This window comes from Pteropus medius, unplaced genomic scaffold (genome assembly GCF_902729225.1).
Source record: "Pteropus medius unplaced genomic scaffold, Ma_sr-lr_union100, whole genome shotgun sequence".
NCBI classification, from domain to species: domain Eukaryota; kingdom Metazoa; phylum Chordata; class Mammalia; order Chiroptera; family Pteropodidae; genus Pteropus; species Pteropus medius.
The window spans coordinates 3962598-3977621 of record NW_024346667.1 but is presented as its reverse complement, the minus strand read 5'-3'; the positions used below and the strand labels follow the sequence as shown (position 1 = coordinate 3977621).

General features: G+C 37.1%; 1 protein-coding gene across 7 annotated transcripts in view; it reads left to right on the top strand.

Annotated features, from left to right (window-relative positions):
* EXTL3 (exostosin like glycosyltransferase 3) overlaps nucleotides 1–15024 on the top strand; it is a 53904-nt gene that overhangs the window by 24795 nt on the left and 14085 nt on the right. For all 7 annotated transcript variants that reach the window (XM_039875858.1, XM_039875862.1, XM_039875860.1 and 4 more), the window contains one exon: nucleotides 11176–11303. In XM_039875858.1, coding sequence (XP_039731792.1) covers nucleotides 11176–11303 — 128 coding nt within the window. The remainder of the gene's footprint in view (nucleotides 1–11175; nucleotides 11304–15024) is intronic.

Sequence of the window (15024 nt, the reverse complement as noted above, 5' to 3'; positions counted from 1 at the left end):
GGAGCTGAACTTTAGTATATCTGACTCTAGAAGCTGCAGTTTTAATCACCTTCAAAGGATTTAGGAAGAAGACCTGTGTCATTTACCAGGATATTACAGAAGTCTTTTGGAAGACTGGAGTTGGGGTTTATATTTGGGAGTCGGAGATCTTGAACCTTTTCTGAAGTGTTTTGCAGGTTCTTTCTCATTCTTTACTCCCATCTGTCTGGTTAGGATGCTGTATTTTACTGGAAAAATATAGCCAAATACAAAGGTAGAGCTTGGTTCTGAGTACTTTATCCACCTTCCTATGTAAACTGGACAATCTAGAAGATTACCCATTTCTTTTAACTGCGAGACCTTAGGGAAGGTCTTAAGAAACTGCCAGCTGCAGCATAGGTACTTTCCAGAAACAGGTAGCAGAGAAGGGGAGATGGACTGATGGGCCTTGCTAGAAGCTTACCTAAGAAAATTAGTGTCGTTTTTAGGAAGAATTTGTCTGGAAAGGGAATGTTTGGATTAGCTCAGTTTTTAAAAATTTTATTTTATTGAGGAACTAATTCATGTGAAATATTTTTCAAGCAGGAGGTTGTTATAATAGAAAAGTATGAGGTTTGGAGTGATTTATAGACCTGGGATTAGTCATTTTTTGATCTTCGATAAGTTAATTAACTTCTTTGAATTCAAGATCAGAGAGGAATCGGAGATAATACAAGTAGGGAATCTTAGAAAGGTGTCCAATAATTATTTGATTTCTACTTATCCTTCATTGTCAAAGGAAATAGAAGGCAGAATGGATATTCTGCCTATGTTATGGACAGCTTTAACTCACTTCCCTGATAAGGCTACTTGTATCCTCTCCATGATTTTCCTTTGTGTCATAGCTGTTACTGCCTACTTTCTCCTATACAAACCTTTGTTTCAAATTCTTACTACTACTGCTACTTGCTTACTACTGCTGCTAATCTTTTCTTGGATTTTATTTAATTAAATTTATAATCCGAGTCTATTCAAAAACTGCATAGGGTTCTAAAATCTTTAGATCCCAGAATTTATCTTGTATATCAAGAAAAGTCTTGTAAATGGGGAGTTTTTTAATAGACATCTTCTCAAGCAAATTTTACTCCCCATTTTGAATGTCACTGAAATAAAAAAAAAAATGTTCTATGGAAGGTAGATGCTGCTCAAATAGAATAATAAAGCAGCCTTTGTTTTCCATTTTTCCTGAGTTTTTTCTGAATGTGATAAGGATGTAGAGAAGCCTGATGCCACTCCAGTTAACAATGACCAAAATTTGTCAGAGAACTTACCAGAACTAATCCCTTCTTTTAACTCTGGTGGGAAATAAGTAGTTCTCTTTGATTACTGGGCAGCTCATTGCAATGATACAATGCCTAGTGGGAAAATGCCAGAAACTTTCCAAATGTGGGGCCATTCTGAATAGCTTGCTCATATTAGCGATACAAGTTTTTTCTAGTTCTTTGAAAAAGAGGAAACAGTTTCAAACTAGAGAATTTCACTTCATCCTCTAAATATTTTGATTATGCTTTCTATTTAAGAGAGGTAGATTTTTTGGGAGCGGCAGTTGAATTGCTGACCTCTTGGGCATAGAGCCAACACTACCTAGATATCAGGGCTCAGAGAGACTGGCAGCTCTCTCTCCTGTGGAAAATTGGTGCCATTAAGAGACATCTCGGAGTAGTTTTTCCACCTAGGATGCAGATGTACCCTATCCATTACATTATAGTTAACAGGTCTTTATAAAATTAGCAGCAGGGTGATTCCTAGGCAATCTCTCAGATTTCAGTACTTCAGGGAAAATGATTTGAAATGAGCATATTGGCTGAGTGAAGCAACCCAATAATCCACATGCTATTTTAGAAAATGCTGGGCAATTGTGCTTCTCATGCTCAGATTCCCATCTAAGCAATAGGAATCAATGCTGGCTTTTTGTGGACTATGAAATCTGTTGAGCCCTAGTTGTTTGAGTGGAGGAAGATTGTCTTAGGGGTACCTACTGGGATTTATATATTAAAATCCCTCATTACTATTATTTACATAACAAAGGAGAAACTACACCGGATCTGGCTTGGAATGAATGTGATCTTTACTGCCACCATTCCTGGACACTCCTGCCCCAAATGCCTTTCATAAAGAGAATTTCAGTTCAAATGGGATAGGGCCTGGCCAAGGTGACAGGATTCCACCGAGAGAGATGGAGGTAATGCTACCAATTGAAGTAGATGTTTCATCTGAATGGTGTGGGCTTTCTGAAAAGAGGTGGCAATGGTGGGTGGTGATTGCTTTCTGTCTCGTGCCTGTTTTGTGAACAGTTGAATCAGTTTTCATAGCTCCTGGAGTGTAACAACAAAGAATATCTAATGGAAGTCAGTCAAATAGAGAGTACTATTGTGCCAAGGGATTTAAAGGCTATTCTTGAAAAATCCCCTTAATAGCTTTGGGATCATCATTTTCACGCATCTCGAAGATGTTCCACTGTTTCCAGGCCTCCATTGTTTCTGATGATGAGTCAAGGGTTTTCGAATTTTTGTTTATGTCATGTGTTGTTCTCTGCTTTCAAATTTTTTCCCTTATGTTTGGTTTTCAGCAGTACCTTGGCATGGTTCTCTTTCATTTGTATTTTGGTTGATGTTGACTAAGCTTCTTGAATCTGTCAATTTGTTTTTTATCATATTTTAGGAAATTCATTAATTAGATGTATTTTTCTGCCCCATTCTCTTTTTCCTCTCCTTTGGGGATTCCATTACATGTGTATTAGACATTTTGATGTTGTCCCGCAGTTCTCAGTGGCTTTGTTCATTTTTTAAAAATCTTTTTTTCTCCAGTTTTGATAATTTCTGTTGATCTATCATCAAGGTCACTGACTTTTGTGTCTATTCTATGGGTAAGCTAGTGCTGATATTGTATTTTCCAGTTCCTGAATTTCCATATTAGTTTAAATAAGTTTGTTTCTCTGCTCAGATTTCCTGTTTTTTTTTCCATTCTGAGTATACTTTACTTCATTAAAATAGTTATGATAGCTACTTTAACATCTTTGTCTCTTTTAACAGCTAATTCCAATATATGGGTCATTTGAGGATTTATTTTAATTGATTTTCTTTTTTCTTTTTTCTGGGTTATGTTTTTCTGGCTCTTTGTATACTAGACAACTTTGTATTAAACCTTGTGAATATTGTGTTGTGAAGACTGTGAATTTTGTTTTATTTTCTGAAAAGTATTTGAGTTTTACCAGGCAATTCATTTAGCTGGTCTGCTTACAAACAGCACCACGCATGTATGGTTTAGGGGTGGGCCAGAGATTGGGCAGTTTATACACAGGACTTGGAGCTCCCCCTACCTGACTCTCTCCTTTCTGGAATCTACTTTCTTTCCAGGGTCTGTGGTTGCCCCAAATTCTTCCCTCTTATTCTTCAGGCCAGAAAGACTTGGTGTTGTATGTGAGTTGAAGCTGTCCTGAGTGGTACCAACTCTGGCCCACTCTCTGGGTAAGAGAATTCTGATTCTCCCCATGTTGGTAATTCCTTCCTAAATTTCAGCTCTCCTTTGTAATTTGCCGTTGCTGTTCACTGTCTAGTGCCTTAGATAATTTATTTTCTTGGTATTTTTGTTCAGAGTTTGTAGTTATTATCTGTAGGAGGATTGGGTCTGGTCGGAGTTTATTGAGTCATCCAGTAGAAACTTCCAAGTGATCTCTAGAGTCATAGTCCCACCCAAAATTTTGGTTTGAGTTGTTATTTTATTCTGACCAGTTAACACACCTTCCTCACTCTGCTTTATATTCTGGAAAATAGTAGTAAATAGTGTGGCCTTGTGGGAGCATTCTGTGGAAATGAGAATGTCAAAATCTGTCCTCTTGGAGTTTTAAAACTTTGGCTGTTATGAAGGGGACATTTTTCAGTTATCAACAGTATAGTCTTGCTCACTCAAAACATTGCTTGTCTTTACAGCGTGTACTCATTTCTCAATCTTGTGACTGCCATTCCCTCGATTCTTAATTATTTTTTCCATAAAGGGTACAGCTAATTTACACAGGATGCCTGGGAAAGCCTCTTGGAGAAAGTGACATTTGAGCAGAAGCTTGAATGAAGAAGGAATAGACTGTAAATTCTGGAGGAACATACAGAGAATGGCAAATGCAAGAAGCTTGTCATGTTCAAGACATGGCAAGAATACTCGGTGTATCTAGAGTGAAGTGCTTGAGGGGAGAGTTTGGAAGGTTGGAGAAAGCAAAGTCCAGCGCATGTAGGACCATGTAGGCCATGGTAAGGAGTCTAGATTTCATTTCACATGTGTTAGGGTGCCGTTGGAGGTTTTGAATGGGAGTAACATATCTACAGGACTATAGGGAAAAGAGCATAAACAGTGGAAAGGCTATTGCAGTAGCCTGGGTATGAGGGGTTTGTTGGTGGCTTGGACCAGGGTAGTAGTGGTGGAAATGCTGAGTTGAGAGATGAGCATACCACACCGCCTAGTAGACTCCAAAATCTCTGTGGAAGTGGTGAGGCCACAGTGTGCCATTTTTTCCAAATGAAAACTATAGCGATATGGAGATTATTTTTCACTTTCCTTTTCCCTCCCAGCTCTTAATATTAGAATTTAAAAAGGAGAGTTCTGTTTGGGGAACTTAATGTCATGCCAAGATAGTGATTTTAACACCATTTCCCTAGTAGTGTCTAAGGGGAAAAAAAGGAAGACTGGAAGAGAAATTGGCTGTGTAGTAAACTTGGTGTCATTAATATTGAGGCTTGGGCCTCTGCCAGTTGGGCTGTTAAAGGCTTTACTTCTGGCTAGGCCTGAGGCAAGTATAGAGATAATTCTAAAAGCTAGAAAGTTGATACACTTTATTTATTTTTTACCTGTGCCCACTCAACTTTTAAAAATATTACTTGAATGTATCAGATGATAATTTCCTAAAATTGTGATTTCTAAGCGAAATTAACAGGAAAAGCTTTGTCCAGTTTAGGTCTAAGATTGTGCAAAGTCTAGTAGACTTCACTAGGTATTGGTGATCTGGGTGGGGTGTGTGTGTGTGTGTGTGACAGTATTTTACTTAATAACTTGGTAGCTAATGCTGTATTTCTCATTTTCCATTTGAGAATGGGCTGTATATAAAAGAAAGCTACCAGAAATTAGAAATTAATAGCAAAAAATTATTGAAGAATTGCTGAAGTCCCATTTCATAAATGATTTACTAATTGCAACAAATCAAATCTTTAGGTTAATGTCTCCCCTTCTTAGTTCATATTGACTCTTTTTACTAATGCAGAGTAAGGAATCTGAGACAGGATTTTATTGTTTTAGATCTCCAAATCCAAATTTCTTGGAAAGGCACAGAGAGAATGTGTGTGTGTGTGTGTGTGTGTGTACGTGTGTACTTACACATATATTTATATGTATGTACACATCTACATACATATATATACATAAATAAAATGTTTACAAATTAGGAAGAGGTTGTATTAATCTCATGTTACAATAACCTCACAATTTTTGAGCATTTTTTTATGTGCCAGTTAGGCACAGTGTCATGCTCTTGATTATGCGTTCTCTCATTTGATGTTGAAATGCTAACCTAAGCTGTTTTACCTAGTTTCACAGGGATTGTTGGCAGCTTTTATAATTTAATAATTTTATAATATAATTTTTATACCGTATTAGACTCAAATTTAAACTGAGCTATCAATGGAAAACCAGTCCACTGTGTTACCTTTTGTCTTGGCATTTCCTTACATTTTGCCCACACCACTTCATTGAATGAATGCATCCCTTGAAAAAGGAAGAAGCTTCAGTGCTCCTTTTTCAGTTGTCCTTCCTCTGTGGATCATCTCTCCACCAAATCACCTAAGCTCTATTTCACATACCTCACAAGTAGTACATACGTGACAATGTGCTCCTTAGACCTCATTTTCTTGATTTCCAAGCTCTATGATGGGTTACTTCTTTAAGTTAGAGGGAAGATTAGGAGGTAGGACAAAAGTTAGTAGCTGTTTACCTTTATTGCCTGTATAATGGCTTGACATAAGGTTCATTCTCAGAAGTGGATTCATTACTGAAGTGTATTATGCATGTGTTTGTATTATTGCAGACGTGACTGTTGGGTTTGACTGGGCAAAATTTGATCTTAAAGATAAAACAACATTATAAGTCTATTCAAATTGCTGGATTTAGTAGATAGCATTATGTGTTTTTATAGTTTCCATATAGTTTCTAATTTTATTCTCAGGTATGTTCTACATTTTTATGTTCTGTTTTTAGTCTACTTTATGACTAGAGTTAATTCACATAATCTCTTCCTAGTTTTCTTGCCTATCAACTTAAAAGACCTGACTAAAAGGCCTATGACTATCATGAGCTGCTTTCATAAAAAATTCCTTATTTAGATAGTCCGTTTGAATCCACATTCATTATTCTGCTTCACTTGAGCAACCATCACTTACTAAACTGTTGAACTGGTCCATTGTTCCTTATTCATAGCAATAACTACTTACATTTCAATCCGTTGGATATTAGGAGATGCTTGCTAGCTATTTAACTCAGATTCAGATTTATCAGGGTAGCTAATTTATGATATGAGTTGATACTTTGCTAGTTAATGTGGATTTGCTGACTATGCATGGATTTAGAAGCCAAATGTTTTCTTAACATATTAGGAGAAAGGATCCTATTAGAGTAGTAGTTCTTTTATCATTCATAAACTCCAGGATTCCTCACAAACCAAGCAGAATGTTAACTGAAGTCACTATTTTTTGATCATGGATGCACTTGAATACATTTGCATGTGGTAGGATTCTAGGCCATGATTGCGGTTCCACTTGAGAAGAAAGGTACAATGAGAAAGTCAAGGCTTTTATGAATGATGGTAAAAAACTAGTGAGGCATCATCAGGGAGCACTGTATGTAAAACAAGAAAAATAAATGTTACTATTGCTCCTTGATTATTGTAGATTGATGGATTTTTTGCTATAGAAAACTAGGTTAAATTCTAATTTTGACTGTTTATAGTTGTTATCTATAAACGTCTCAAGTCTATTTCATATTTTGAAAATAGAATGAGCAAGGATAAATTAGGTGTTCCTACTCATTTATTCATTCTTTCACTTATAAAACGTGTTGAACACCTGCTGTATGCCAGATGCTGGGCTCTATGCATTCTGGTCAGCATTACACCAGTAGTTAATAACTTGAAGGTAAGTCTTCATATTCATAATCATAAGGCATGAAAAGATAGCTATTGTTAACGAAGGAGGGAGCATTGTTTTCATTTGAAACAAAACAAAATCAACAAAAATGAGACTCCTTCCTACATATGGCATAGTACTCTGGTTGACTCATTTCTTTGACGTTCTCATCTGCCATTTCACAAACTCTTCGAGGCCAATGCTGATCTGTATGTCTGCATTACAAATCTTTGAGTCTTTTGTCCTACTGATTTTGATGCCAGCGTGGTTAATTGTTGGCTTGCTGAGCTTTTTCTAGGGTTTAAACATTATAGTTTTGAAGTAAAACTGCTAGAAGAAATTTTTTACTCTTTTTCCTCTCATTATTTTAGTTTGTATTTTCAAAGTTTGTAAGGGTAGAAATCTCTCTTTGGTTTGGAGGAAAAGCTGATTGTCCTTAAATAATGAGCTACATTTATTCTTGGAAGTTTACTTTACTGTCTCCTAGTGGCTGATTCTAAGTTGATATCTCAGCAGTGGGGTCAATGACATTTTGGGCTGGCTAATTCTTTGTTGTGGGGGCCATCCTGTGTTTTGTAGGATTTAGCAGCAAACCTGGCCTCTGCCCAGCAGATAAAAGTAGCTCACCTTCCTTTGCCTTCCCCGCCATAGTTGTGATAACCAGAATTTCCGAAGTTATTGTCAAATGTCCCAGGGGTGGGAGAGTAGGGGAGGCAAAATCACTCCTAGTTGAGAATCTGCTCTAAATTCTTAAACCAGGTTTATTGACTGCAGTTATTTGTGAGCTAACCACAAATAAGCTGCCGCAATACTTGATTATGTTTCTGTGAATCCTTAAAGCTGTTCTTTTGTTCTGATGGCTATTGCCTCAGTTTTTAATCCTGAAAATCTTGCTGTCATCCAGCCCAGAGGAGTTTTGCCAGGACAAGCAGAGGTACTATGTACACTATATGCCTGTAACCCATAGTAGTTGTTTTTAATGAACTTACTTGCCTCTTAATGGACTTTAATTAAGCTTGCTCAAAAAACTATGAGTCTATGGCCATACCACCCTGAACGCGCCCGAGCTCATCAAAAACTATATGAAATCTAGGCCAAAACACATTTGATACGAGACCTTCTGCTCTGTCCAAAGCTTCCAAAGAACAAGCAAGCCCCCTTGATTTGATTTACTTTGTAAATTGGACAAAAAACTGGATACACTCTAGGTATCACATCACAAACGTTTTAGTTTTTGTTTCGTTAGGTTGTTTATAGGGTTGTCAAGTTTGGCTGATAAACAGCTTGTTTTTGCAGACAACATGGTGCTGTTTTAATTTAGCAGAGAGATTGTTTACTTACAGTCACATATCTAATAAGTGGTGGACTTGGAATTTGAACTCAAGCTTTTCTGATTGTCTCCAAAGCCATGCTTTTAAGTGCCTCTCCAAATTTCATGTGCATAGGAATTATTTGGAGATCTTGTTAAAATGCAGGTTCTGACTTGATAGCTTTAGGGTAGACCTGCAGTTCTGCATTCTAAGTCCCAGATGATGTCTAAATTGCTGGTCTCTGAATTATACTCAGTATTAAAGCGCTGTGCTATGTTCCTGGATTACTAATCTTGCTGCTGATAATCCTCCTGGTGATTAACTCACAAAATTGGTTATCTACAATGGAATAGTCAAGAATTGGATTTTTCAGTTATTTTTTCTTCATTTTAAGCTATATGTGTTAACTACTGGATTTTAAGCTGCATATATTTACTGCTAGAGTTGAGGAGAACTTCGTTCACCTGAACCAGCAGAATTGCAGTTCATATTAAATGAATGGTGGTCATGTTAGGAAAGTAAAATGAATGCTACGTATAAGTAAAATGAATGGTAGTTGGAGCGTTGATTCTAAGGTGGACATTATTTTATGTTTTAACATGCGAAATTGGATGTGTCTTAAGATAGAGGGCATTTTACCGTTGCCAAAGTTGGCATTTGGCTACTGCTGCTTCTGGCCATCCCTCCGGGGACAGAGCCTGGCAGCTGTTGTGCTGTGTACTTGGCCATCTCCCCCTCCCCTCTCCTCTCTTTTCTCTGACCCAGGCCTCTGTGCCTTTGTTCTGTCACTGCTGAATCTGAGCTTGGTAGACCTGGGCTACAAGCTCAGGGATTTTCATATCAATCAAACGTGCTGCAGGGCAAGATGGACTTCTGTGTCTGTTGCTTGGCTCTGACATCTGTTCTATGTGGTAGCAAATCTGTTACAGATCCTTCCCTGTACTGACTTGGGAGGAATTCTGGGGCTGAGGCAGAGTCTTAAAAATCTTTTAATAAAGTACACCTTCTAAGTGATAGACTATTAAATGTGCTTTCTTATTTAGCAGCATTTTTCTTTCTGATGATACACGAATTAATAATGTATTTTCCATGGTGCTTTGGTTCAGTGAGATTTATAAATTTAGGATTGGCAGGAAAAGACTGATTTGGAGTTAGAAGGTGGGAGTTAGAATCTAACTCTGCCATTTGCCAGTTGTCCATGTATAAAGTGAGGTGGACCAGATGATCTCTGAGGCCCTTCTAGCTCTCAACTAATTGGTTTTGAGTGTGCTAAAATGAATTAATTGAAGTACGAGGACTCTGCTTTAGGAACATAGAAGTGATTAATTTTGACAACGGGTGAGGGAGGCAGCAGGAGGCATCTGAGCTGGGCTCCAGGGGGAAGAGTAATTTTGGTAGAAGAATAGGAGAAAGTATTTTTAAGCTGAGACAATACTCCTGAGGTCATGGAAGTACCTTTGAAATCATTAATAAACTTTTAGACTCCAAATATAATTACATTCATCATGCTAGGTAGAGGTTATCCTCAGTACAAGTAAAACATCCTGTTGAAACTAAAATGACCCATCCTGGTTTTCTAAAAAGATGACTCAGCAAGTTCTCTTTTTCTAGTGTTTGAAAATAATATGATGGTTCCTCATTAGTCGAATTAATTAATTATAGATACCATAAAAATGAGCTATCACAGTACTGTGAATGTGGTCATCCTCATTTATTTGAGTATTAGGGGGTGAGGTGAATAACAAAGTTACTGCCTACATTGTAGTAAACTGCTTATCTGAGATATGGCTTAAATACAATTTTTAAAAATTATAATGAAGTTCTGTTTGTACACTAATCTTTGTTTTATGAAGAAAATACTGCTTTGCATGTATGGGTCACATTGTTTTTTATTTTTATTTTTTAAATTAAGTTTATTGGGGTAACATTAGTTAATACATTTATATAATTTTCAGGTGTACATTGTAATTTGACATCTGTATATATTCTATTGTGTGTTTACCACCCAAAGTCCAGTTTCCTTTAGCTGCCATATATTTGATCCCCTTTATGTATGGGTCACTTTGGATAGCGAGTCTTTGAATTGGAATTTGCTGTGGACACAAACTTAGTTTTACTGAATTTAGGTGTGTACAGCTCTGAGGGAAAAAGCTTTTATATGTATAGTCAGTGCTACAGGTAGGAATTTCAAAGTTGAAATAATTAACCTCAACAGGATAGGCAATCCCCTTTTTATTTTAAATACCAAAAAAAAGGCTTTAAAATTGGTCAGAAATGACGTAGACTCAAGGAATTTCTGAGTTCGGTTTTAAGGTTTATGAGCAAACGGGGGGATTCCAGAGCCGGGCATCATCATCACAGCTGTTCTCTGCCACCTTGTGTTCTCTTGGGAAAGTTTTTAAAAATTTCCCTAGATTGTGTTTATTGCATATGTGAATTATCCTCAGCTTTAGCTTGTTTCACAAGAAAATTAGTAGATGAATAAAGCTTAAAATGTGAAATTCTTATTCACTTGCTAAATTATTAGGCAGTTTTTATTCCTGAAAGTCATGTGGTAGATTTTACAAGTGGTAGGTAACCAGGCAAAATTAGTAAATTCAGCCAGTCTTCTTTGACCTAAAGGCAGTTTTGGTTTTGCGTTCTTTGGTGCAGAATTGATCGTTAGTGTTTTTCTTTCCTTTTTACAGGTGGTCCGTACTGAAAAGAACAGTTTGAATAATCGATTCTTGCCCTGGAATGAAATTGAGACAGAGGCCATCCTGTCTATTGATGATGATGCTCACCTTCGCCATGATGAAATCATGTTTGGGTTTCGGTAAGCTGATTTTCAGTACAGAAGCACTTTCATTTGCTAGTGACAGAAAACTAAGTCAAACCCGAATCAGGCAGCCAAGTGAATTTATTAGCTGGTAGGAACTGAGACATCTTTAGAGATAGTAAGGGCTAAAAGTTAAGACATAGTTGGATCCAGGGCCTTAGGTGATGTCAGAACTCTTTCTTTTCATCTCTAGCCTCTGCTTCCCTCTGTGTTACCTTTGTTCTCATATAGGCTCTTTTTCTGAGGCCAGGGAGATGGAATTCTGTGATCGGCTAGGCCAGGGTTACCTGCCTACTCTTGGAGCTGCAAGTAGATCATCCTGTACCCGAAATCCATAGGGGCTGAGAGTGGAGGCAAAGAGTAGATTCATAAAGGAAATGTGAGGGTTTTGTGTTAAGAGGAGGGGGAATAACTCCCAGGCAGGCAGAAACATGTTGCTGTGTATTGGGGCAGTGGAACAGTGCCAGAATTCTGGGGCCTGAAAGCTTTGAGGAAAGATGAGGTTGGATGCAGAGATTCAAGAGGAAAAAGAGGGGGAGGAGGTGGTGTTATGATGCATGACGTTTATTGAACCCCTACTGTATGCCAGAGACTAGCTGAGTACTTTGGTTTATCTTACATCCTCCTGAAACTTGAGGATGTGAGTTGTATTCGTCTCCATTTTACATAGGAATAAATCGAGATCCCAGAGAGCAAAACTGTGGAGCTAGAAAGTAAGTGGCAGAGCTGGGATTCTACTGCAGTTTTGTCTGACTCCAGAACTTCCACTCAACCACTGAACTGCACCTTTTTCTTGAATTTAGTAGTTCTTATTGAGACTTAAATATCCCTCTTGAGGGAACATCACATGTAAAAGAATGTAGTAGATCAGGGCTACTCAAAATATGTCATGACTGGCATGCTGGCCCATGGACACTTTATTACCTGTCCATAGTAAGGTAGGTACTAAAATCGAGGGTGAGCATTTTAAAACTTTTAAAGCAATTTGACATTTACCGTGACATCCAAGGGTTTGTTTATCTTGTAGTTCACTTTTGGGTAACACTTATTGAATATAATTCATACATCAGACAGTTCATTCATTTAAATATAAATTCAGTGGTTTTTAATATATTTACAAATTTGCACAACCCTCAACACAATCTATTTTAGAAATCTTCGTTACCAAGAGAAACCCTGTACCCATTAGCGTTTCCCTCCAACCCCTCTAAGCCCTAGGCAACTATTAATCTACTTTGTGTCTCTATAAATTTGCCTATTGTGGATATTTCATATAAATGGTACCATAAAATATGTGCCCCTTTGTAACTAGTTTTTTTCACTTAACATAGTGTTTTCAAGGTTCATCTCTCTTGTAGCATGTGTCATTCATTTTGTATGGATATGTACAGTTTGTTTATCATTTATCCATTAATGGACAGCTGGGTCATTTCTACTTCTTGGCTGTTGTGAATAATGCTGCTATGAACATTCATGTACAGATTCTTGTATGAACATTTCCTTTCTCGTGGACATATACTTAGGAGTAGTATTGAGGAACTATTTTCCAAAGTGGCTGCACCATTTTATTGCTATCAGCAGTGTATAAGGGTTCCATTTTCTCCACATCCTTGTCAATACTTACTTTCTGGTTTTTATTTATAACCATCCCACTGGGTGTGAAGTGGTATTTCAGTGTAGTTTTGATTTGCTTTTCTCTGATTTGCTTTTCTCTAATGACTAACGATGTTGAGCATTTTTTCATGTGCTTAGTGACTACTTGTATATCTTCTTTGGAGAAATTTCTGTTCAGATCCTTTGCCCATTGTTATTTGGGTTATTTGTTTTTTTATTATTGAGCTGTAAGGAGTTCTTTTTATATTCTAGATATAAGTCCTTTATCAGAGGTAAGATTTACAAATTTGCAAATATTTTCTCCCATTCTGTGGGTTGTCTTTCACTTTCTTGATGGTATCCTTCAAAGCAGAAAAGTTTCATTTATTTATGAAGTCCAATTTATCTATGTTTTCTTTGGCTGAGCTTTTGGTGTCATATTTAAGAAACCATGCAATTCATTTTTCTTGTATTTTCTAAAAGTGATAATCCACAATAATGGATAATGGAGTAAGTTAGTTCTTCACAATAGTTTAAGAAGCACAGGTGTAGATTTCCTTGGAGATCTTATTTAAGTCTGGATCCAGGATGGAGAACTCTTCTCGGTGCCTTTGTTCTATTCATGGAAAACCTGACCCACCTAACCGTCAGGCTTCTTTTGGTTTATGTTAATAAGTACAGATGCTCAGATGAAAAGAGCAGCAGCTTTTTTGCTGTATTTGTCTCAAATCCATCTACAAAGAATTATTTGACGTGTTTCTGAAAAATTAGAACATCTGTTCTTCCTCTCTCCCACTCACATTTCCTTTGACATCCATTATTAAGGCAAGAGTCTGTTAGCTGTGATAAAAATCCAACCAAATTGGAGTATGTTCCTTTGTACCATAATAATCAATAGCCAGCTCTCTCTTCCTGTTTTTATGAAGGCAGGGAAGCCATGTGATAATTCCAGACATGGTCTTTGCCATCACAGTTGTTGTTGATGGTGGTGGTGAGGGAGGGGAAGGTGATGTATTTCCGATATAGCATGGTGTACTTCAGAGCATGCTAAAGGGCTGGGATCTGTGAACAGGTGTGAGATGTTAACAGGAGCACTGCCGACCACCTCTAGATACTAAGAATGATTTAGATAAGTGGTCCTGCTTTGATGAGTTTGGAGCTTATTAAGATAGCTGGTGTTTGCTATTTTCTATGGCTCTTGATTTAGGAAGACTTTTGACTTTTTCCATCTGTCAACAGATTTCCAAGTGGTAAGAGAATAACAAGCCTTTCATTGTCTCTCTTAACAATCATTGGAAATTTGAGGTTTAGCCTCTGGTTATGGTACTGATGAATTATCTCTGGCTGTACATCCTAACCTTTTACCATCCTTACTCTCTTTTCATTTGTTTGGGCATCCTTTGATCTAAAAGCTTTCTCTTATTAATCTCTCCAATTTTCTTATTTTACCTGAACGAGAATAAAACAGACCTAGGTACAAAAGGAAAGGGCAGGTATAATAAGAATTATTCCCTCTGGGAAAAGGTAATATGCATTTTGGCTGATTTCAGCTCATGTAGCAAAGAAAGAGGTAAACATGTTCTTTTTTCTTTTTTGTAAATGTGTTCTTAAAGAACAAATAAAAGAGGCCTAAGAATTGAAAGCATATGTTCATACAAAAAGCAGTACATGAATGTTCATAGCAACATTATTTATAATAACCAATAAGTATGAACAACGTAAGTGGATAAACATATGGTTTTACTGATATGAGGCATCTGGAGTAGTCATATTCAGAGACAGAAAGTAGAACAGTGGTTGCCAGGGGCTAGAGGAAGGCAGGAATGGGGAGTTGGTGTTTAATGGGCACAGAGTTTAAGTTTGGGAAGATGAAAAAGTTCTGGAGATGGGTGCATGGTGATAGTTGTACAACATGAATATATTTAATGCCACTGAACTGTATACCTAAAATGATTAAAATGGTAAGTTTAATGTTACATACATTTTGCCATACACAAAAAAATCAATTGTCAAAAAAAACAGAAACAAAGGAAGTATAAACAACCCAGACGTGCATCAGTTGTTGAGTGGATAACCATAATGTAATGTATATATATGACGGAATATTATTTGCTAATAAAAAGGA